Source organism: Molossus molossus, unplaced genomic scaffold, assembly GCF_014108415.1.
Source record: "Molossus molossus isolate mMolMol1 unplaced genomic scaffold, mMolMol1.p scaffold_m16_p_1, whole genome shotgun sequence".
Lineage (NCBI taxonomy): Eukaryota > Metazoa > Chordata > Mammalia > Chiroptera > Molossidae > Molossus > Molossus molossus.
The window spans coordinates 11,165,416-11,189,789 of NW_023425344.1; the positions used below are offsets into that span (position 1 = coordinate 11,165,416).

At 37.3% G+C, this 24,374-nt stretch overlaps 2 protein-coding genes and 1 long non-coding RNA gene across 7 annotated transcripts in view; 1 reads left to right on the forward strand and 2 right to left on the reverse strand.

Annotated features, from left to right (window-relative positions):
• Nucleotides 1–2,546: 2,546 nt before the first annotated feature.
• On the reverse strand, nucleotides 2,547–16,340 carry LOC118642625. Of its 3 annotated transcripts, none has more exons than XR_004961769.1 (4): nucleotides 15,528–15,577; nucleotides 14,566–14,657; nucleotides 9,999–10,358; nucleotides 2,547–2,823 (listed from the first exon to the last, which is right to left on the reverse strand). It is a non-coding gene; the product is annotated as an uncharacterized LOC118642625 (long non-coding RNA). The 3 variants fall into 3 exon arrangements; XR_004961766.1 differs by lacking the exon at nucleotides 15,528–15,577 and adding an exon at nucleotides 16,260–16,340 and having other exon boundaries at nucleotides 2,549–2,823; nucleotides 9,999–10,343; XR_004961765.1 differs by having other exon boundaries at nucleotides 2,549–2,823; nucleotides 9,999–10,343.
• Nucleotides 6,707–9,990, reverse strand: DCAF16 (DDB1 and CUL4 associated factor 16). Its single transcript, XM_036280517.1, has one exon. It carries the CDS (start codon nucleotides 9,733–9,735, stop codon nucleotides 9,094–9,096), a length of 642 nt encoding a protein of 213 aa, XP_036136410.1. The 5' UTR covers nucleotides 9,736–9,990; the 3' UTR covers nucleotides 6,707–9,093.
• Nucleotides 16,341–18,372: 2,032 nt separating the features above from the next.
• NCAPG (non-SMC condensin I complex subunit G) overlaps nucleotides 18,373–24,374 on the forward strand; it is a 37,157-nt gene continuing 31,155 nt past the window's right edge. Inside the window, exons 1-6 of one of the 3 annotated variants that reach the window (XM_036251972.1) lie at nucleotides 18,373–18,542; nucleotides 19,417–19,614; nucleotides 20,273–20,501; nucleotides 22,187–22,332; nucleotides 22,622–22,706; nucleotides 24,014–24,206. In XM_036251972.1, coding sequence (XP_036107865.1) covers nucleotides 18,432–18,542; nucleotides 19,417–19,614; nucleotides 20,273–20,501; nucleotides 22,187–22,332; nucleotides 22,622–22,706; nucleotides 24,014–24,206 — 962 coding nt within the window. In that variant the 5' untranslated portion in view covers nucleotides 18,373–18,431. The remainder of the gene's footprint in view (nucleotides 18,543–19,416; nucleotides 19,615–20,272; nucleotides 20,502–22,186; nucleotides 22,333–22,621; nucleotides 22,707–24,013; nucleotides 24,207–24,374) is intronic. The other 2 variants (XM_036251981.1, XM_036251988.1) reach the window with 2 other exon arrangements.

Consider the following 24,374-nt stretch of genomic DNA (forward strand, 5'->3'; position numbering starts at 1 on the left):
TTGAAAGCTACAGTTTTCTGTTAAACATCTCCCTTTTTTGAGTGAAAAATTCAAGAGATGAACACACAGCTTAATCTGGCACTATGCTTTTACAGTAATCCAAACCCATATTAACTAGCACTGGGGTTTCCGTGATCCTTAGCCTGGTATCAGGTCTTACATCTGATGTCTTCCATCAGGTCTTCCCACAGAAGGAAGATAAAAAGGAAACATATTGACATTTGCACTGAAATTACAGTACATTGACATAACACCACGGCACAAGACATTTTGGAATAAAATGTTTTGTGGCAAAATTATAACCAGATTATAGTAAACATTCATATGATCACCAAGCACTCCACAAATTGTTTGGGGAACAGTATGTGGGCAATGCGAGTCTAGGAACTCTAGCATTGATAGCCATTTTTTTTTCCTTATTCCTACCTAAAATTGTTAGTGGTAACAAAGGTGTGAAACACAGGGATAAAGGGGTGAGGACATGGGCTAAAGGCAGTCAATGGCACAAGTAGTCTTTCCAGTACCTGAAAAATTTAACAACCAATTTGCAAAGTACATTAGACTTCACCTTAGGGTAAATAGGCAGGCAATGGATTTGGCAGCTCAACAGTGTTGCCTTTCTGGTCTTTTTCTAGAGTTCAAAGGTAATTAAACAATAGAATTCTCCAACATGCAAAAACAAAATGGAACTGAAGCTTTTTAATTCCATTTATTACAAAGCAGTAGAGTGCTCTGTACTTGGAGGAAACAGCAAATGGTTTTAACTGAATTAAGTATTGGCAATATGGATGAACTATGTATTGTTGAATATTTCAACAAGGCCATTTCTCAATTTCCCTTTTTGGAATTGGGCACTGCTTTAAAAAAAAAAAATTTGAATCATTTACAGTGTCTGCAACACAAATCTAAGTATCGTCCAGAATATTGACATGGAGCTAGAATTTCACAAATTCTGGTAAACATAAAACATTATCAGGAGCTTGTTAAAAATAAATATTTATGACTCCACACATCAGAAATTTTGATTTAATATATTTTTATTGATTTTTTTTAGAGAGGGAGGGAGAGAGAGATAGAAACATCAATCAGCTGCCTCCTGCATGCCCCCCACACCAGGGATAGAGCCTACAAGCTGGGCCCCGACTGGCAATAGAACCAGGACCTCTTAGTCCATGGGACAATACTCAGTCCTCTGAGCCACACAGACCGGGATCTGAGTAAGGCATTTTAAACAATCACTTCAGTGATGCTGTTGTGGACGGTACCAGACCCCACCTTAAAAATTGCTTTAATGATGCAAACAAGCCTTGTCATTTCCCTCTATGTCTTTCTGCTTCATAACCTACCCTGTGACACAGTAATTTGACTCCTAGGGATTTTACCCAAGAGGAATGAGTACACATACCCACCAAAAACACAGGTACAAGAATACTTATAGTAGCTTTATGTGCAATAGCCAAAAATTGGAAAGAACTCAAATGCCATCAACAGGTAAATTGATAAATGAATTAAGGCAAATTCACACAATGAAACAGTCAACAGCGATAAAAAATGGACCACCGATACCAATACCAATACTTGGATGAATCACATATATTATGTTGATGAAGGAAGCTAAGCATAAACCGATACATGATCTCGTTCACATGAAGTTGAGAACAAGCAAAAGTAATTGATATTTAAGAGAAGAGTGGATATTTCTGGGGGAGGTATAGACCGGGAAAGGGTGCTAGGGAATCAGAAACTTTTTGTTCCTTTGATCTGAGTGTACACATCTTGATATGAGTGTGTACATGTGAAAAACCATCAAATACACTTATGATTAGTGCATTTTATGTATTTTACTCTAGGTATGTTATTTCTTACTTAAAAAGCAGATGGACAAATTGGTCTGGCATGTTTTAGTCAATGCATTTGATGACAAAGAAAAAAACCATATCACCACACAATCATTTGCAATTAAATCAAAATTTATTCTGAGAATATGTTATAGTATTTTAAACAAAGTAGAAAAAAACCCTCAACCCTAACTCATAAGAAAAAATATAAAGTATTATATAGGAATGTACTTTGGATCTGTCACTGGATATAACTATATCTTGATAGCAAAAGATGAAAAACTATGAAATTTCAACATATTATTTTTAAAGAAGTAGGTAATTCATTATGCTTTTGAGCCTACAAAGGTAAAATCTAAATGAAAAACTTGTTGAAATTACTGCTGTAGCTTATGCATTATTTCTATAACTAAAAATTTTTGAGACTTGCCTAAGCAAAGGATATAGCTTCTTTTACAAAACAAATTATTGACTAATATTTTTCTGAAAAAAATTTCTGCAGTGCACATCTTATTGAAGGTGAGCACCTATTGCAGTTGTGTTGTATGATACCCGAAGGATCAATCAATTTGCTGACAATACTACAATTGTTCTATATTTTTCATGGGACTACTAAAACTGTAATAATTACATTTTAAAAATAAAATTTCAGATTTACTTTTGTGACAGTGACATCCAAAAATGTGTATTTGGTGTATTTCTAATGGTCTTATCATTAACCCAGTCTTCTATGTAATTATCTTATTATTTTCTCCTAATTTCTCAATATCTGTCTCATTCTTGTCTACATTTTCCATATACTCACTTTGTTCCATGTTTTCTGGAGACCTACTTCCTAAACCCCCATCCTACTTACTTGACACAGTAGTCATCCTGGGACTTTCTTTCATTGCATTCCTTTGTGAGATCTTATGTTCTCAGGATCCCATGCCTTCTTACTTAGATTACTCCTTTGTTTTGGTGAAGCACATCCTCCAGTAGCCTCCTAAGAAAGGGTACATGGTAAGGTAAAAGTTTGAGATCATGCAAGTCTAACCTTTATTTTAGCCCCATACGTAGTTGGATTGTCTGGATACAGACTCTAGATTAGAATTAATTTTTCCCCTTAAATTTGAAGGCCTTGCTTTCATAGTCTTCTAACATCCCGTGTTGCTGCCAAGTTTAAATGCTATTCTGCAAACATCCTTTTATGTAAACCTTATTTCCCCCCTTGGGAAAATTTTAGAATCTTTAACCCTGTTACCTTGAAATATCATGGTGTGTTTTTTAATTCATTGTGCTGGACACTCAGTGAATCCTTTAAATTTAGGAGACTCATGTCCTACGTTTTTGGGAAATGTTAAGTTTGTTTTCTGTTTACCTCCTTTCTGTTCTCCCATTTCGAGGCTCTTATTAATCACGTCATATCCCATTCTGATCTAATTTCCCATTTTGGTCTTTCCTATTTTCCATCTCTGCCTTTCTGTTCTACTTTCTGAAAAACTTTCAGCTTATCTTCCAATATATCTATTGAATGTTTAAGTTTGGCTCTATTTTTTCCAATGCTCTTATTTAATTGTTCATTTTTTTAAATAGCATCCTGTTATTTCATGGATGCAAACATTCTTTTAAGTTTTTGAGAATATTACAGCTTCTTTGGGAGTTTTATGTTCCCTGCATTATTTCCAGTGCCCCCCCCCCCAAGTTCTTTTGTTTTGGTATTCATCTTCATCTTGCATTGTTGAAAGTATCCTCAAATGTCTAATGATTCTTGGCTATCAGTTTATGGTGAGTTCAAGTGACCAAAAGCCGTGTCTGAATAAGCAGGGCTTGTGGGCTCTGGGTTTCACTGTAACAAATAATAAAGTGACCAGCTGTTTAATTGTTCATCTTTCTGGACTGGGTGGACAGGGCCAGGTATAAGCCTGACTGCCAGGTAACGTAGCTGGGTGGACTAAAGGGGTTGGTGGCTCATAATGCTCAGAATAGGCATTCCCTCATCTGTTTTCAGTACAGCACTTCACTGCCACTTTCCCCCAGGTCCCACTTCTAAGTCTGACTGGGATTTTGGTCCAATTTCTCCAGAAATAAGTCTCTAATCTTAGGCTAGAAAGATGTACAGTCACCTGGCTACAAAAGGAGGGCACGATAAACTTTCAAATAATCCCCTTGCTTCCAACTTTGCTGCTCACTCTCACCTTCCAGGGTACCTTGTGCTTCAAACCTTGAGTCTTTTTTTTTTGGGGGGGGGGGGGAGTTCTGGAAGGAAAAATTAGGTGATCCAAATCTTTGGACCTTTCCTGCAATGAAGAATAGCTGCCAGAACTGTGCTACTTATCAAGTAGTTAAAATTTAAAAATACTTTATTTTTCCCTTCATGGCAAAGAAGATTGAGAAAGTTAACTGCTTAAAACACAAATAAATGAGGAAACAACAATCTACTTATTATTGAGACAGCATTTTAAAAACCGTAAAAATGCCTGGAAATGTTTTAATGGTTATGTGATTATTTACTTTAGCCTAATACAATGTCTTTCATAAAAACTTTCACATCTGCAATTGGTCTTCCTTCTCTACCTCTCTGTAACATTTGAAACTTGTGTCAACTATGTGTTAACCTCCCTCTCCCCCCATTAAGTATTTGGAAGTCAGAAAACACACATAATGGGAAGAACCATACAGTTCCCTGGGAACAATTCCATGACTACAACCCAAGCTGAATCAATGCTACCAACACATTTATAGGGCTGCCAGATAGAACACGAGATGCCAGTTAAATATAAATTTCAGAAAAATAATGAATTATTATTTTTTCTAGTGTATGTCCTATATATCATTTTTTATCTGACAGTGAAATTTATTTGGGTGTCTTGCTTTTATATTTGCTAAACCTAGTAACCCAACACATTTAAAGAAACAATGTGTCAGAATTTGATGACCAACATAAAAAAGAAAAGCTGGATTCAAAGAAGGAAATTGGGAATCTGGACCAAAGCAGTCAAGCCACTGGGAAATTCTACATTACTACCAGGCAGGTAGCCAGGGGCCAACACCATATAATCCACTTTGCAGTAAGTCCCCATGGAATGCATAGGCTGTGGCTAACATTAATGCTTTCAATTAAGATAGGAATTTAGTTCTCTGGGTTGTGGTTGGCTTCTTAATTGTGTCACTGGAACTCTTGCCACCTTACCAAGTCATTTTGGTTGCTCAGGGTGCAATCATAAAGCCAATCCAGGGCCTTTTTTGATGGAACATGGCCATACCCTTAGAGTGTTCCAGTTCTTTGGTACCTTCTACAGGAAGTTGCTCCCACTGGACCACTGCCTAATTAATACATTGTGAAACACTAGTTGATACATTGGAACAGAGCATCAGGTTCCACAGTTGAATCTATGTCTGGAAAGGTAATATTGAATAAGGGATTAGCAGTTATTCTAAACATAATTTCCCTCAAAAAGGAATACATTACCAGCTCCTTAATTTACCAACAGTAAGCCTCTTCCACCTGGTTTCTGTTGAGATCTAATTTGACACCATATCAGCTTGGTTTCTGTGTATACTAGGAACCAAGTTTTAATCTTGCTTGGCCAATTAGGATCCTGAGTATCCTAGATGATTACTGATATGTCCCAGTCCAGAAAATAGGGCATCACTTTCCAAATGATCCTAGGGATTTTCATATCATGTGTTGGGGTCATCTGTCTTCCCAAATAAATCACTTAAATGCCAGTCAACTTTTTATATTCCAACCTTGAACTATCATTAACATTTTAACAGCCAACTCTGTGCTGTTTGTAAGCAACAAATCTAGTACTATATGCCTGCCACATCATTTTAAATTATCTTTAAATCCGGCAATCCTTTCCCGTATCTGTGAAGAGCTTGTCATAGCTCACAGCGAACAGGAGCTGGGTAGCTAGTGTCAGGTCACTGTGGTATCCCTTTCCTTCCATTTTCTTGGTTTCACTTCCAAAGCTTTTATATAATCCCACAGCTGCCACCAGTTGAAAGAACATGAAGACTGAATACAATGATCAGACTCATATATAGAGCCATTAACTAAAATTTGTTTATAATTGGCAGAGGGACCATAATTTTCCTTTTGGTAACAGCAAGCTGACACAAAAGAAATACCTAGTAGTCTGTGTCACCTAGTATAACTCCCTCAGTTTTCCTGCAGTCCCGTGGATATTGCTCACTGGTGGACTCCTATGCCAGTAGCTTGTACAAAGTTGTCTCATGAAGTCAGAAGTTATCCAGATTTTCAGGCTATCTACCATCTATCTGTCTGTCTGTCTACCTGTCTGCCTATCTATAGACAGGTATCCCAGCCATATGAGGAAAATATTTCTGGCCCTGATCTTGGTATGCCATTGCCTTGTGAACTTAGCACACACAACTTAAATCTGTGTAAAAAACAAACACCTATTTATTTTATTTATACCCTTATTGACTTTCCCTTGCAGGGTTTTATGCTGGAGTATGCGTTGCACATGAATTTACACCACATTTGGATGGCTGCCTCGCTTTCAAATATTTAAGGGCCTGGATAAAGAGTGGGCTTATTTAATGTGACCAGAGAGCAGAAATAGCATCAATGGCCAAGAGCTTTGGAATAATTTATTTTGGTTCAACATATTTTCAAACAAATTTCTTATGTATAGTATCTTATTTAACTTTGCACTCACTCCCAGTATCTGGATTGCAATAGGCATTCCCTAAAATTATTTGATGAATGACTAAATTTCTAACACAATATTTAAAACTAATGGGCTGTTCCAAAAGATACTGAGTTCTCTAACACTGGAGCCAAAAACCAGAAAATCATTTACTAAAGATAGAAGAGTATGTATCAGTGAGAAAATAACCCAAGTGACTTCTAAGGTCCGTAAATTGCTCTAACATTCTGCTCTAATATCAATACACTGTTTTCATGAGAGCAATTATTTTAGGTGGACAGTTGTGATAGGAGCTCCGAAGTATAATCCCCTAAATCTGATCTAACATCTGTCTTCCTGCAATTCATTGATTTTTTTTCTTTCTTAGGAAGCTGATGGGTTTAAAATACATGACTGTGTTCTTCTGGGCTCAAGGTATTTGGACAGCGTCAACAAAAAGAGGCTGCCTGTCTGTGTGAGAGAATACCTTTAAATAACATTAATGTCCCTTAGTTTAGAAATCCTGTTTCCTTAGTCCTTTGATAAATATTTCTATAGAGAATAAATGTGCTCTTCTTCATCCTAATTATGGTGACATTTAACCAAAGGCCCCCATAGGGTATGAAAGTGGTAAATTCACCCCTAACCCCACATCCATGGCACACAAAAAGAAGTAAAAGTTTAAGGCTTATTCAGGTGTTCATTCTTTTGTGTAACCCAGAATTACTTAATATGTAAACAAATGGGTTCAAGTCTGGGTCTTGACATCTCACCTTATCTTCTTCAAGTATGCTTCTTTTCTAGAGTTGCCAAGTCACCTCCTATCATAGACACTGTACAGATACAGGTACTATATCTACTGACTTTATTCAGCACTTAGTGAATACTGAATATGCCTTGAGGAAAGTAGGATCTATTTCATTTGTTGAGAATAAATGACCATACTCTGTTCAGCATGTACAAAGCTATTGGTTTATTCAGCCGCAAAGCTGGGGAAAGGCTTCCTTTAGGAGTGAATAGCAAAAATGTGTTTATGAGCAAGGCATTTTTATACATACACGTACACGCACGCATGCACGCACGTGTGCGCGCGCACACACACACACACACACAGAAAGGAACATATTATGGTTACATAAACATCAACATATTTTAATTTTTAGACCTATTTTTCCCACTTCCCCTTAAAAAACAGGCTGTAACATTTTAAAAACCAGTTTCACAGAAAACATCTACATAGGAACAGTTTCTGATACATTCAGTTACACTAACAGTATGATACGGTTTCAGTTCAGTAATTTTCCACTAACAAATATTTCTTTCTACCTATTACAATGCCTCCTTTTTTTCCTTAAGACAACTAAGGCTCAGGAGAAATACTCATTAGGTTATAAACATTTTTCTCTCTCCTAAAGTTGCTACACATTTATAGACTTTGTGATTCCATTAATGCTTTATTTGATGCCACATTGTAGACAGCACTTAGTTATGGAGAATAGGTAAAAGCAAAACTGAAATAAGTGGGGATATATATCTTTAACAATCTATTTTCTGAATCCTTTAGATGCCCAGTCAACCAGGATCATACACAGGTTTCACTCTTTATTATATGTGTGTGAAAAGATCTAACAGTCTCACGCATTTTATTTGTGGTGACTTCTACATTTTGACTCATCTAAATAAACACTGCAAGACTCATTTACAAGAGTACCTACACTTGCTAGTTCAGATCTAAAACTAATCTATGTAGAAAAACAATGATACTAAAAAATTCTAACTTCAGGTTGTATTAGGCTGACATTTTCTGTAGTAAGGTTCTTTAAAGTTAGAAGCGATCCTGGAAACTTTGCAATGGATGGGAAAGTGCATTCAGTGCTGCTCCAGGAAACATACAAACTGAAATATTTTAATCTACCAGCAGTTAGTATAGAAAACATAAAGGCTCTCTTAATAATCCTTTCCCTTTGGTCTTTTGGAATGTTTTATTTCCTCTTAACTAAAGTCTGGGTGCCAAGATGCAGGAAATACATTCCCTATAGAACAGGTATCTGTTTAGTGCCATATGTAGAACTATTCATATAAAAGCTGGGGGATAATTCATACCCACCATTTTCTTTTATCTATTTATTTAATTTAATGAATATCAGAGAAGTGTATGCTCAGAGAGGTTTAACTGGTAGTTGCTAACTTCCCATTTTTCACAGTGACTTGTGAAGGTTGGACAACAAAAGGGGTAGTAGCCTACCTTTTCCTTCCCATTAATAAGGTATCTAGTTAGAGTCCATTCAGATAGGCAGAGTAAATAGGGGGAGAACTGAATGTGGAGAATAGTCAGTTTCTCTTGCAACATGGTCCCTTTTGACTAATTCTCTAATGAAGTTCACATTTTATCCATAGGGTTTGTCAAAGAGAATGCTCACTATGTACATTTTCTGTAGCTGAGTTATGGGCCTCTTGAATAAATATTCTGTACTTGGTAGTACTTCGGCTTGTCAGGACAGGGCAGTTTGGTTGAGGAGGCATTTTTTTTTCTTAGGTCTGGGCTGTGTAACTTTGTACTCCTTTCTCAATTAGAAACATGAGAGATAAGAGATATCAGAACAAATGGTGGGTCTTTATAGTGATGCAGTTAGGAGTTTGTTAACTGCCTTTTGGAAGTCAGTGTAAGAGTAAGTGGTGTTGATAGGTTCAGTGCGGGTTGTTTCCTTAACTGTTTTAGTTAACCAGCCACAGCAACAACCAGAAACACATGAATTAGGAATCTGTTTTAGGTATTCAGGTATAGGAGTGGCTCTACTCAAGGTTCGGCTTAACTGTTTGGTGGCAAATTGCAGTGCTCCATTTAGAGTGGCGTGGTCTCTAGAAAGCCGGCTGGGACTTGTCAGGGGCTTTTGAAAAGGTGGCACTCCACAAGAAGCCAGAGGTGGCCATTCAGGAATGGGTTCCAGTTTGGGTACACAATGGGAGCAATGGGAGAGTCTTAGACCTATCTCTCGAAGTATATGGACTGGTGTGCTTGGATCTAAGAGTTTAGCATGATATAACCAGGAATTAGGATTTAAAGGTTTCCAAGTAGTTGAATATTTTAAAAGGCACTTAACCTGACAGGCAAGACTCTCAAGAGGTGTTAGGTTGGGCACCACAGGATCCTCTTCTTCAGAGGAATCCCACTCTTCCCCCAAACTCTCAATTAGGTAGTTAGCATATTCTTCTTCCTCACTTTCTGATTCTGTTAAGCGGTCAGGAGAGGGACCCATTAGAATAGAACAGAAGCAGCAGCCAGAAAAAGGTAACAGTTAAAGCCAGCAAAACACTGACTAACACTGGCAAATAGAAACAAAAAATGAAAATTCCTTTTAATGAGATTAACTTGCCTGTTTCTGAGTCTGTTATACACACAATATGACTCTGGCTTGCACCACGTGCAGTTCTTCGAGATTATCTTGTATATTCTTCACTTACAAAGAAGGCATCTCAGTTTTCAGGACCAGTTCAGTGTGTAAAAGTGTTAGTCACTTACCAGTGGCACAGGTCAGAGTCTCTCCTTTAAATCCTGGCTACCCAAGAAGAGAAGGGGTCCTCGTGTAGGCAAGCTGATTTTCTTAGTGTGGTCTCAACAGGTTGTGATACTGTAAAGAGACACTTGTGTTTTGTTGTCAGGGAAATTATATCTACTTGGTAATGAAAAGAAGCTCAGTGGTTGCCTTCATAGCCTGCTGGTGCAGCAAATTTTGTGCAGGGGGATGGCGGCATGAGTTGTCAAGGACATCTGGTGAGCATGGAACTGATGTTTTCCACAGGTGGTGCAAATACCCTTGGAAACTGGTGACTTAGCTGCTGGTCTATCTGGAAAGGTAGCCTTCACCTGTGAATGAGAAGACTAGACACATGATATTAAAGCCTGAAAGCACTAGGTAACAATTATGGTTCACTTAACTATGAGAATCCAAGAACATGGATGCTAAACGAGATGCCTTCTTGGCTTTTCCATCTCTATCTCTTAGGCTTAGGCAGATTTTTCCTACTGGAATGGCTCCTAAAATAACAAAATTGGGAAGGAGAGCCTGGGCTATTTTAATCCTTTATTGGTACATATCCGGGCCAGTTTGTTTTAAAATATGCAGTTCTAGCACAGAAAATTACTTATGCTAAAGCAGATCCCTTATGTCCCAAACTACAAATAGAGAGCTCCAAAAACTCTTTTATATATTTTTGTTCCTTTAGATATGCTTGGTGGGATTAGTTTTAGGACTCCTGTCCTGCTTGTAGAACTACTAGATATTAGGACTCTTGCGGGTACTCCAGAGGTTGTGGTTATAGAACCATACTCTACACGTATGAGAAGATAGCAAGCATAAATCTTAATACAATAGAAATTACACTTAATGTAAACAGGTTAAACTCACAATAAAAAGGCAGACACTCAGACTGGATTAAAAAACAAAACAAAATTCATTAATATGCTGCAAACAAAAGACATTTTAAAGCAAAAAGACACAGAAAGGTAAAAAATAAAAAGATAAAAAATGATGTATCATGCAACTGTGGCCCCAAATACAGTTGGGATCGCAATTTTAAGATGTAACAAAAAAAAGATTTTAAGCCAAAAATTATAAGGGACAGAGATGTATGATAAAATACTGGTAAAAGAAAATGAATAAAATGATATACACTTAAATCCTCACTTAAGTCATTAATAGCTCTGCAACTGTAAATGAAATGGTGTAATCATAGGCAAATTGATATAAACAAGAGTTAAATTCCTGTGGCATTTCATCAATGAAGTGACATTGAAAAAAGTACCGTTATTCGAGGACCTGCTGTACTTATCATATATGCATTTGAAAACACATACTCATGATTTCTCAAGTAACAACTGATAGAACTGAAGGGGGAAATATAAGCAGGGATACAAAAAAGCATGAAAAACAGTTAAAATATTAATATACTTTGTGTATTATATAAGTAAATAGAGCAATATCAAACAATAAATATTTGAATGTACACACAGACAAATGGAGCATGCATCAGATAAAATATAACTAGATTCCAAAGGGTCATTTCATTCAGACTAAATTCTCTGATCATATGCAATAAAAGCAGATATTAAATGTTAGTTAAAAGTAAAGCTATGTTGGACATAAACAACTCAGGGGTTAAAATGGAAATTATAGAGAATATTAAGAGATTAAAACAGAATAACATAGACCACCTGCAAGATGGGACATAATCAAATCAGTACCTGAAAGAAATTTATAGCTTTGAATACACTGATGAGAAAACAAGGAAGTTTAAATGTCTACAAGTTAAGAATTCAATTGAAATGAAAAGAGTAACAGCAAAATAAGCAGGAAGGAAATAATAAAGGCATAAATGAAATAGTATATAAAATAGCAGTATAAAAAATTGCTGACACTAGATATTTTCTGAAATTTGAATTAAAAAAGCAAAACTGTTGAGACCTACCAAGAAAGATTTAAAAATAACAAAAAGATTAAAACTAAAAATATGACAAATATATGCTAAAATATGAAAATCTAGATGATATGGCTGAATTCTAGAAGGATATAAAATACTAAAATTCATACAGGAAGAAACAGATAACTTCAATAGAATAAACTAGTAAGTATTAAAGAAAATACAAAGGTAACAACTTGCCTTTTAAAATAACCAGCCCCTATGTTTTTGTTTTTGTTTTTATCCTCACCCAAGGACATTTTTCGATATTTTGTTCAGATAGAGTGGGAGGGAGGGAGGGAGGGAGAAAGGGGGGGGGGGAGAGAGGGAGAGAGAGAGAGAAACATCGAAGTGAAAGGGACACATCGAGTGGTTGCCACCCACATGACCCAACCAGGGCCGGGGACAAACTGCAACTGAGGTACATGCCCTTAGCGGGAACCGAACCCGGTTCTCTCCAGACCGCAGGCCGATGCTCTAACCACTGAGCAAAACCAGCCAGGGCCAGCCCCTATGGTTTTATTAGTGAATTCCACTAAGTCCTAAAAAATTCATACCTATTTTATATAAGTTGTTCCAGAAAAAAAGAAAAATGTATATAAACTGACTAGCTCCTTTTATGAGGATTATAAAATACTAATTCCAAGTCTAGATATGACCAAATAAGTACAGGCTCATTTCATTTGCAGAAATTCCAAATATTACCCAATAAGATTAATAATGTATTGAAGAAAAGAAAATATGTTATAATCAGGTAGAGCTTATCCCAGGAAAGTAAGAATATTTCAACTTCAGAAAATTTCTGAATATAAGTCATGAGAGTAAAGCAACACCCCCCTTCCCAAAACAAAAACTCAAGAGACATCATTTAATCAACTATGGATATTTAACCTTTGTTAGTTCCTGATCAATACCTATTTATGCTTTAAAAAACAAAGCAAAACACTTACCACACTAGCAAAAGAAAGTTAGTTTCTCAACTAGATAAAGGTTATTGACAAAAATCTTTCAGCAAATATTATCCTCAATGAGAAACTTTAGATATATTCCCTTCAGAAATGAAATTAGATAAGGATGACCATGATGATTGACACTGACAAAGAACCAAAAGTTATTATGATAAAAAAATAAATGACAGGTCTAAGAACAGGAAGAAAAGAGATAAGCTACTAACAGATGACATGGTCATCTAATGAAAAAAAGACTAACAAACAATTAGAGCTACTAAAAGAGCTCAAACAAAGTTTCTGGATCTGAGATTACCTACCTATGAATATTCATTAATTTATCTATATAGCACTCACTATTTTCCAGGTTTCTAGAAACTGTGTAAATGTTAACTCATTTTAAATTCTCCTGCAAACCTTATAAGATAGGTACTTTTATTGTCCTCATTTACACAAAGCTTAAGCTACCTGCCCAAAGTCACACATCTACTGACAGTTAGAATTTGAACCCAGGCACACTTAACTTCTTTACCAATAATACTAACTTGAAAATGCATTACATAAATACCTTTCACAAGGTAAATCACAAAACCAAAAAATGATAAATTTAATCACATCAAAATTAATCATTTCTTGACTGAACTAAAGTCATCAAGAACAAAGTTCACAAGTCAACAACAAAAAGTAGCAACATCAATACAGAAATGGGCAAAGGATAGAAATATCCAATTCACAAACGGGAAAAGCCACAAACCATAAACATATGAGTAAAGAGATATCACATTATTTCATTAGTTTGGTAAAAAATTAGAAAGCTGGACAATATCAAGTGTTAGTGAGGAGACTAAAGGAGCCCGTTTAGGAACCAAGGATTATAGTCTGGGACAACCTTTCCAAAGAGCAATTGGCAGCACTACTTAGCCAAACTACTTGCACATCTCATGATCTAGCAATTCTACTCTTGGGTAAATATAGCAAAGGAATTTTCATAAGACCAACATGTATTCTGAAGTTTCATTTTTGATGATAAAAAATTAGAAAACTAGGTTTCCGTCACTAGAGGAGTGGCTTGGTAAAATGTGGTGAAAGCACATCAGACGTATTCATTGCAATATGGCTGGACTAAAGGTATAGCTCTAAATGAAAAAGCAAACACCAAAATATCAAATCCCATTTATGCCACTCTGTAGGGTGATTTTCAAAATGAAAGTGAGTAAATTTCTCCAGTTCCAAATACACACTGAATTGTAGTAATAAGGTTATATGGTATGGCTTCATATCAGTAACAGTCCTCTAAAAAATATTTCTCTGGCTTCTATACATTCTTTTTCTCTAATTCAATTTCCAGCAGTGTCCGACACACATTAGAAAGGGGCTTAGCCAGTTTTTTGAAAAAATTTATGAGGGAATGATGAAGGCCTTATGTTAAGTAACTATACAAATGTTCTATTTTTATTTGAGGGAGGCAAAATTCCAAAATTAAATTTAACTGACTTGGTAATATGTTGGACAAAGACACATTAGACAGTTTTTTGAAGCAAGCTCAACAAAGATGATGCTACTTAAGCAATATAAAGTGAATGGCTTATAACTTCATCTTTAAGAAGAAACATGAATGCAAATATTTTTAAGTTTATAATATTATTACCTAGATCAATCTGAAAAAGAAAATTCAAAACATACCATAAGTCTTTATTTTATTGAGACAGGAGCTGTCGCTTTTAGTTCTTCTGTCCTCTTATGTTTTTACTGTTTTCATTTCAACCAAATTCCATCTGCAAGATCATTGAGTACATTTCAGTCATTGTGTTACTCAAAACATGTTTAAAAGGCTCACTCTACTTAAATAGAAATAAGACCAAGTTTCTTTGCAGGCATATGTAAATTCTGGAAGGAGCGCATCACTGTTGTTCCTTTACATTACATGTGCATATTTTTTCCTATATCAAAACTGAATTAACCACACCTACTCTAGATACATCCATGTATAATTTACCCTTAAAGAATATTTCTGTAGTTTTTGAACTAAACAACCATATCATACAAATTCTTTAGTTTTGTTATTTCTTCAACTAAGTTTCCCAAAGACGGGAAAGATTTATTCCCAAAGTTGCTATTATTTTTTCTTTTTCCCCATAGCACTAAAAATAAAATTCAAGAAATAGTTAAGCTTCAAAACAATGAAACTATGGTGTTTAAATTGTAATATAACATTAAAAAAAAACAAACCCAGCTTTATTGAATATTGAAGTATAATTGACAAGATTGTATATTTTAACACAAGTGATATTTTGATATATGTATTCACTGTGGTTATCACAATCAAGCTAATTAACATTTTTTGTGTGGGTGGTGACAACACTTGAGATTTACTCTTAGCAGATTTCAAGTATATATACTAATTATTAATTGTAGTTAACTATGCTATACATTAAGTCTCCAGAACTTACTCATCTTATAACTGAAAGTTTGTACCCTTTTACCATCTCCCCATTTCCTCTACCACCCCCCAACCCCCAGCTACTGGTAACTTCCATTCTAGTTACTGAGTTTGACTTTTTTAGATTCCACATATAAGTGGGATCATGCAGTATTTGTATTTGTGTCTGCATTGCTTCATTTAACAGGATGTCCTCCCGACTGACCCATGTTGTTGCAAATTGCAGGATTTCCTTCTTTTTAAAAGACTGCATATTCCATTGTGTGTGTGTTTCTCACATCTTTATCCATTTATCCACTGATGGACACTCAGGCTGTTTCCACATGTTGGCTACTGTGAATAAAGCTGCAATAAACATGGGAGGGCAGCTTTATCTTTGAGATAATGACTATAATTTCTTTGAATAGATACCCAGATATGAGATTCCTGATCATATGGTGGTTCTATTTTTAATTTTTTGAGGAACTTCCATACTGTTTTCTACAAGGGCTATACCAATTTACATTCCCACCAACATGTATGTTTCCCTTTTCTCCATATCCTTGCCAACATTTATTTTCGATTTTTTGATAATAGCCACCCTAACAAATGCCAGGTGTTATCTTATTGTGGTTTTGATTTACATTTCCTTGATAATTAGTGATGTTGAGCACCTTTTCATATATCTGTTGGCCATTAATATGTTTTCTTTGGAAAAATGTCTATTCAGATCCTTTGCTCACTTTTTAAATTGTTGTTTTTGTTTTTTTTTTATATTGAGTTGTAAGAGTTCCTTATATATTTTGGATATTAACCCCCTTTGGGAAAACGGTTTGCAAATATCTTCAAAATTTTTTTCCAGATTATAATGTTCAAAAAATACTGAACCAAAAAGTTATTAATCCTAAAAGAAAAAGAAAAAAAAAAAAAGAAAATAATTAAATATAGTTAGGCTGACCTCTGGTGGCCAGATGCCTCATCCTTCAGTAACTGACAAAATTGTATGAAGTCATTTCTCATTTGTGGCAAGACAGCCAACTAAAATACAGTAAAGGAAATAATATAGAAACTTCACAGTTAAACAAAACAACAAAGGTAGCAGGCACCCAAAGCAATTAAAGGCCAAGAAATAAGAAAATGCCTCTAAATATTAGTTTGTTAGTGTAAAATAATAAATACCCAATATCAAAGACTTAACAGAAAAAAAATGTAAATTACCTCCCTTATTTATGTTGATAACATGTTGAAATGCTATATTGGATATACTTGGTTAAAAAAAATTAATGCCTTGCCCTGGCTGGTTTGGCTCAGCAGTCAGAGCGCTGGCCTGTGGACCAGTCGCGGGTTTGATTCTGGTCCCTGGACTAAGGGCTGCGATCGTCCCCGTCGCTGGTGAGGGTCGTGCAGGAGGCAACCAGTCGGTGTGTCTCTCTCACATCGACGTTGTTCTCTCTCTCTCACTCTATCTGAGGATAAATAGAAAAAGTACCCTCAGGTGAGGATAAAAAAAAAAAAAAATTAATGCCTTTTCTAGGTTTTCCACAACTTCCCAGGCAGACCACATTTTTGCTACAGTGCGTTTATAAATGCCATCAGCATATTCCATATATTCTTAGGCCTCTATACTTTTGCCCTAACTGATTAAAACGCTTTTTTCAGAAATTAGACATCTTGATAATTTTGAAATTAAGGGCCACCCAGATGCTTCCATATTCATTACTTTATCGTTTGAAAACTGAAAACTGTTTCAGGAATCAGGAACGTGAAGAGAACGGATGGATAAATCATGGCACACTCGAACCACGGGACACTTCGGCAACCCGCGCCCCGTGTCCTCTTCTTGAAAGGAGACAGAAGTTCCTCCACAGGGGCTGTTTGCACACATGACACGAAGTAAAGCGCTCACACCACTGTCTGGCACATAGGGTCCACAGATGTGAGTTACTATTATGAAAATACCAATGTGAATAAAAACCGCAAAAGCAATACCGACTGAAAAAAGGAAGCCACCCGCGCGTCTGACTATTCACATCAGAACACGAAAACCACACGGTATACTAATAAGAGACGTATCCGTCCGTCGTTGACACGCATAGCAACCGTGGGTCCAGCAAGCCCGCCACTCCGGGAGGGCAGGTGCTTGAACAGGAAAGGGAAGCGGGGCGGCTCCGAGCGCCTCCTTTCTTGGGCCGAGGGGACCGAGGCGCCCATCTCGGTCCCGGCACAATTCCGCTCTGGAGGAAAGTTCCACGGCGTAGCTCCTGCTCGAGGCAGCGCACAGCCCTTTGTCTCAGCCACTCCCGACCCTGACCACTGGGGTCTCCGGTTCTCGTCCGCCGAGGGCACCGTCGCCGGGCACCGTCCGGCAGGCCTCGCTCGCTGCACGCCCAGGACGGCGGTGCCTCCACGACCCCGCGCCCCTCTGCCGGCGGGTCCCCGCCTGCACTCCCCCGGCCCAGGGCTCCGACAGCCGGCGGCCCGGCCCCACCAGGAGGCCTCGGAGGGGCCCTCAGCCGACCCGGGAGTCTCCTTCCCCGCAGAAGCCAGGCCGCGGGCCTGCCCTCACTACCCCGTCTTTCCCTTCTCCACCATCTCCAAACGAACCCGTCCTCCCGGGACCCTCCGCTCCCCTTCGGTGGCAGCAGGGATTCTCCCCTCAGCAGATTCCGTTCTCACCCAAGGAGAATTTGTTTTCTTTCTCGCCTCACGCCCAGCCGCACGACCAGGATAGGCCTCACGCCCCTCGGTCCCGACAATCACACCGCCACTCCGCTCGCCCTCTCCAGCGGGTACCACTTCCGGGCGAGCCAACGCCCCCCTCCTCTTAGAAATGCTTCTTCCCCCCCGACAACGGCTGCAGTTACCCGACGCGCATGCGCCCAAACTGCACGGTTTGAGGTGGGTGGGTCTAGCTCTTCCCGCTCTCGTCTCCCGACGCCATCTCGGCAGTGTCGCGATATTTCCTTCTCCCGCGGGAGTTATTTAAACGCTCTGGCGGTAACCACGCCCTGTGTGTTCCGCGGCCCCACAGAAAGGAGTCCGAGGGAACTCTGGAGATTGGGCTTGTGGTCCGTCGGTCCAGCTGCAGCCAGGGCGCCGGAAGGGCCCGTCCCCGCGGAGTCGCGCCACCATGGGGGCAGAGAAGAAGCTGCTGCCCATTAAGGAGGCCTTCCAGCTGGCGCAGCAGCCGCACCAGAACCAGGCGAAGCTGGTGGTGGCGCTGAGCCGCACCTACCGCACGGTAAGCGCGCCAGACCCCCAGGCCCCGGGTCGCCGCTGCCCCTCGCCCTCCAGTGACTCTCGGGACTCCGCGCACCGCGACTCCTGTCTCCTCGAGCCTCCGGATCTGGCGACTTGCGGGAGATCGCCGGGCACCCCGCCCTCCTCTGCGGCCTCCGGCGCGGGCCGTTCATCCTCCGTGGGCGGTGAACTTGGAGAGAAATGTTTCCAAGTGCCCAGGCGACCTGGCACCGTAATCGGGCCTGAGGGTGGATCCCGAGTGCTGTGGTTCAGCGGGGGTTGTCGCTCCGGTCGCCGCCGACCGTCTGTCACCAGGTCCAACCCCCCCACGGTTAAATAGCAAATAATTAAGAGGACCTGGCCCTTCCTGCAAATACTGTTTTTTGAGTGGAGCCGTGAAAAGAATAGGACAGTGCATTTCGGGAAAATAAATTATTTTGGGGTCCAAGAAAAATTGTCAGTCGATATAATAGGACTCGAAGATAAGAGAGAGCTGTGCAAGTTATATCAAAAGGGAGTTTCTGTGCAACAGGAAGGCTAATTGTAAAATGTTAAAGCCATTGTCGCCCTTGGGTCCATGAAGCATATTTTTACTAAACTGATATCAGTGCATATTGAGACTCTGGGGATATTGGAGGGAAAAAAGGAATCCTTTCATGTAAAAATTCACGATTTGTGTTCTCCCTGGGAGGAGTAAATTTCTCTGGAGATAAATTCGTGCAAATTAATTTCCCTTTTGATGGTTTGGATAATTCAGAATTTATTAAATAATGACTTTAGTTTGAGTTATGCCTAAGGCTTTCAGCAGGCTTAGGGTAATGTTGGGAAAATAAGGATTTTATCAGTGCGTGTGAAGGGTTTATTTTGTCTTTCAGATGGATAAAACAATTTTTCACGAGGAGTTCATTCATTATCTTAAATATGCCATGGTGGTGTATAAACGTGAACCTGTTGTGGAGAGGGTAATTGAATTTGCAGCGAAGTTTGTTACTTCATTTCACCAGTCAGATGCGGAAGATGATGAGGAGGAAGACAGTGGCATTTTAAATTATTTGTGTACTTTTCTGTTAAAGGTATTATGAAAGTGAGAACTTTGGGGAAGTAATTCTAGAAAATTTTACTATATTAAAAGGGCCATGGGAGTTTGTTTATTTTAGAGACTGAAAGATCTGGTAAATGAGGAAATGTCTGGGAACGAATTTGCTTTTTATAGGAAATATTAGAACTCGTTAAGGTTAAAAGGTGGACTTTTAAAAAATTACTTTTTTATTTAATTGGGGTGACACTGGTTAACAAAATTATGCAGGTTTTGGGTGCACAATTCTACATCACATCATCTGTGCATTGTATGGCGTGTTCACCACCCCAAGTCAAGTCTCCGTCCATCACCATTTATCTCCCTATATCCTATAAAAGGTGGACTTTTAAAATAACACCAGGATTACATTCTTAACGATTTCTCTAAACCAGTTCTCCCATACATTTATGTTAAATGAGTTATCTATTTTAGAAGTAGAGTAAGAGTTCCTACAAAGAGGAATATACTCTTGTAATTTAGCAAATACCTCAGACTGTATATTTTGATAATTTATAAAACATATTTTTAGTATGCATGTGGATCAAGGTAGCATAGTTTTTCTGCAAGTAATGAATTAATGTTGTAATTTCTTGAGTTCTAAACATACAGAATTCAATGGTATGCGACTAAATTTTGATTTGTTTCTATTTTAGTCTCATGAAGCAAACAGCAATGCAGTTAGATTTAGAGTGTGCCAGCTCATAAACAAGCTCTTGGGAAATATGCCAGAAAATGCCCAGATTGATGATGATTTGTTTGATAAAATTAATGAAGCCATGCTTATCAGATTGAAAGATAAAATTCCAAATGTGAGGTTACAGGCAGTTCTGGCTCTTTCACGACTTCAGGATCCCAAAGATGATGAATGCCCAGTGGCTAATGGTATGTCTAGCTACCTAAATCCTTTTTCAGTTTTGATGACTTTGTTAAATTAGCAGTAGATGAATTTTTTAAATTATGAACTATATATATATGTGAAATTATGAACTATATATATATGTTAAATATATATATATATATAATTTAAAAAGAACCCAAGGAGATACCGCCCAACTTAAAAAAATAAGAGCATCATCAGTAACTTTGGAACCTAACTTATGCCTCACCTCAATTACATCACTCTCTAAGATAATGATTATCTTGATTTTTGGATTATCTTGTCTTTTTATTTAAACAATTAACTGCATGTGCATACCTCTAAGTAATGTTAAGTTTTGCCTATCATTTTGTATGCTCTATGTGTCATAATACATTTTTCTGTGCTCTCAACGTTATTTTTAATTGTAACATTCATCCATGTTGATCTGTTTATTTACTACTGTTTTATAGAATTCTGTGATACGAACATAGCACAATTTATTATCTCTAATATTGTTGGATCTTCTAGTTTTCACTTATTTTGCTTTTAAAAAAGTGTTTTTATGAATTTACACATGGTTTCTAGTGAATAGGTTAGAGTTTTTCTAGGTTATAAAGTGCATTCAGCTTTATTAGACAAGATACTAGTGTTCTATAGAACAGTTTAACAATAAATATTCTCAATAAAAGTGCATAAAAGCCTCCAATGTTTGGTATTGTCAGATTTAAAATTTTTTGTTTATCTGGATATATGATGTATGTCATTGTTATATGTGTCTTTTTGGATATTTAGCAGCCAATTATATTTCTTCTATTATATAACACCTGTTAATGTGTTCTGCCCATTTTTGTTGTTGTTGGTTTGTCTTAATGATTTATTGGAATTCTTTATGTTGCAAAGAAATCCTTGGGTTATGTAAATTGTAGATTTCTTGTTACTTTAGATGACCTATTGTTGCACTCTTTCTGGGATGTCTTTTGTTGGACGTAATTCCTAATGTCAAAATTATCAATCTCTTTATGATTTGCACATTTTATCTTTTATTTAAGAAATCTTTCCCTACCTCTGGGCTTATAAAGATAGCGTAGGTATATTTGGCTACTCTTCTGTTCATTTTTCTCGTTGTCCTTGTTACTAGCTTTATAATTAATTTTGGTAACCAGTGGTAGTTGGTATTTTTTGGTGTTAAATGATGCACATAATAATAGTGTGTAAAACACATATGTTTAATAGTCAACATGTATTTGCTTGTAAACCTGGGGAAAATTTTAGAAGTAGAGGTAAATAAATATTTAAATACAGGAATGGATTTTGTTTCAGTGAGTAAAACCTGAAGTTATTTCTTTTAGAATTCATTAAAAATCAAAATAGCAATGAGTACTTTATAAAGCCATATCCTTTTAAAAATAAACTGCCTGCTATAGTAGACATTCTTGTAAATCTTGAAGAGTAGCAGAGACATAACCTTAATGGTGATTTTCCATGATCTTTCTGGCTATTTGTTTTTGTTTTAGCCGTCATGCCCAGTCCATTGAGTAATTTCCCATTCTGTCCTTGTTAAGGGAAGTTGGCAGACAAAAATCTTCAGCTAAAAATGATATTTTTATTATTTTAAAGATACTACTAAATATCGAAATGTGAGCTGTCTTATGACTGTGGTGAAAGAAATATTTCTTTAATGCACTAAAATGTATTGTTCTACTTTTAGCGTATGCAACTTTGATCGAAAATGATTCAAATCCAGAAGTTAGGCGGGCAGTGTTATCATGTATTGTACCATCAGCAAAGACTTTGCCAAAAATTGTAGGGCGCACCAAGGATGTGAAAGAGGCTGTCAGAAAGCTGGCTTATCAGGTAAATAAGTTCAGTATCTTGTATGAGCATATTCTTAAAAGACAAGCCATATTCTTAAAATGCTTTTGAAAAATATTTGGCAAATAATAATGATTTCTTTAATTGAGATTTTTGCTATCGGAGAGCATAGGTAATTTAAGTAGAATCTTATTGCATTAAATGTGTCACCAGATATTAATTTTTGGGGGGAGTCTGGGTAATTTTCTCAGATGAAGGAATTAATACTAGTTATGAAATATGTAAACTATGTTGAGTTTAATCACCATCTTTTTAATATTATCTATTTAAGGTTTTAGGTGAAAAGGTTCATATGAGAGTTATGTCCATTGCTCAGAGAGTAATGCTCCTTCAACAAGGTCTTAATGACAGATCAGGTAAGATAGACATCTTCATATATAAAACTTCAGTAAATATTGAATTCAGACTTAAACGCTTTAGGAAACAGGTGTCCTAAATTAAGTCAAGTAAGCCTATTATTTCCACAGCCTATGGAAATTTGTCTTGGTGTATTGTATAGAAAACATTTCCTAAGGTTAAAGATCTTGATACTTAGAAGGAGCAGAGTTTGTTTCAACTCTCTACTTTATTAAAATACTATCTTGCCCTGGCCTGGTGGCTCAGTTGGTTGGAGTGCCATCCCTTACACTAAAAGGGTTGTTGTAGGTTTGATTCCCCCTCAGGGCACATATTTAGGCTGTGAGTTTGGTTCCCAGTTGGGGCACATATGGGAGGCAACCAATTGATGTTTCTCTCCCTTTCTTTCTCTCTAAAAATCTAAAAAAGTATATATCCTTGAGTGAGGATTAAAAAAAAAAAAAAGTGTGTATCTTGATATGAATGTGTTCTGTGCTTTGGAAACAGCAATTAGGAACTGTCATACTAGTATAATGTTCTTAGATTTTTTGTTTTATTTTGTTTTCTTCCTGTTAAAACTGAGAATCTGTTTACAGGAATGATGAGGAATTATCTAGCTTAAATTTCCAATCGCTGTGAGAAGGCTTAATTTTGCTGTAGCAAGGAAACCTGAGTTTGAAAACATTAATTATCACAGGACTAATGATTAAGATGACTTTAAAAGTTAAGAATAGGTTGTTCAGTGATTATGCTTGTATAATTAACTACTGTAAATAGTATCATGTGTAATAGATGAAATCAATCAACAAGTGAAATAATAGGTATTATGTAGTCTAGACTAAGACCTGAACAGCACACTGAACACTAGGGGAGAAGGAATGCAGGGTTGTGGTAGTGGTTATGTATTTGGTTCTGACCTTTTTCATTTTTATTCAGAAATGAGCATCATAGTGATTTTTCTAGTATCATTGTACTTCTAGTTTTTCTTTTTTATTATGAATTTTTATTTATTTTTTTGTTACAGATATTTTACCTTTTTACCCCATTGGCACCCCCCACCCTATCCCCTTCCACCCTGTCCCCGGCTTAGTTGTCCATGTCCATTGGTCATGCATACATGCATATAAGTTCTGTGGTTTATCTCTTCCCACCCCCCCCTAGTTTTTCATCTGTATGCTTTGTTTTGCCTCTTGGTTTCTTTCCATTTTTATTGTAAATATCAACTTTCTGTTAACATTGATCTGGTAAATTAATGAAAACAGACAAAATACAGGAATTGGAAGCTAGAGGGAGCCTCTGTTCACCTGTGTTTCAAATGACTTAACAGAGGCTGTGAAACAAGCAACACAGAAGTATCTTCTCCAAGGCTGGCTGCGTTTTACTGAAGGGAACATATTAGAGTTGCTTCATCGGTTGGATGTGGAAAATTCTTCTGAAGTGGCAGTCTCTGTTCTCAATGCCTTATTTTCAGTGACTCCTCTTAATGAACTGGCAGAAATCTGTAAAAATAACGATGACAGGTAGATGAACTATTCATACTTTGAAATGTGATACTAATGAACCTCTACAATGAAAATTAGTCCCCTCGCCCCATTACTTCAGTTTGTATCAATACTTTTTATCTTACCCCTTTTTATTTTTTTTATTCTGGTGAATTTTTTCCCCTTTTTTCTCCCTTGTAAGAACTC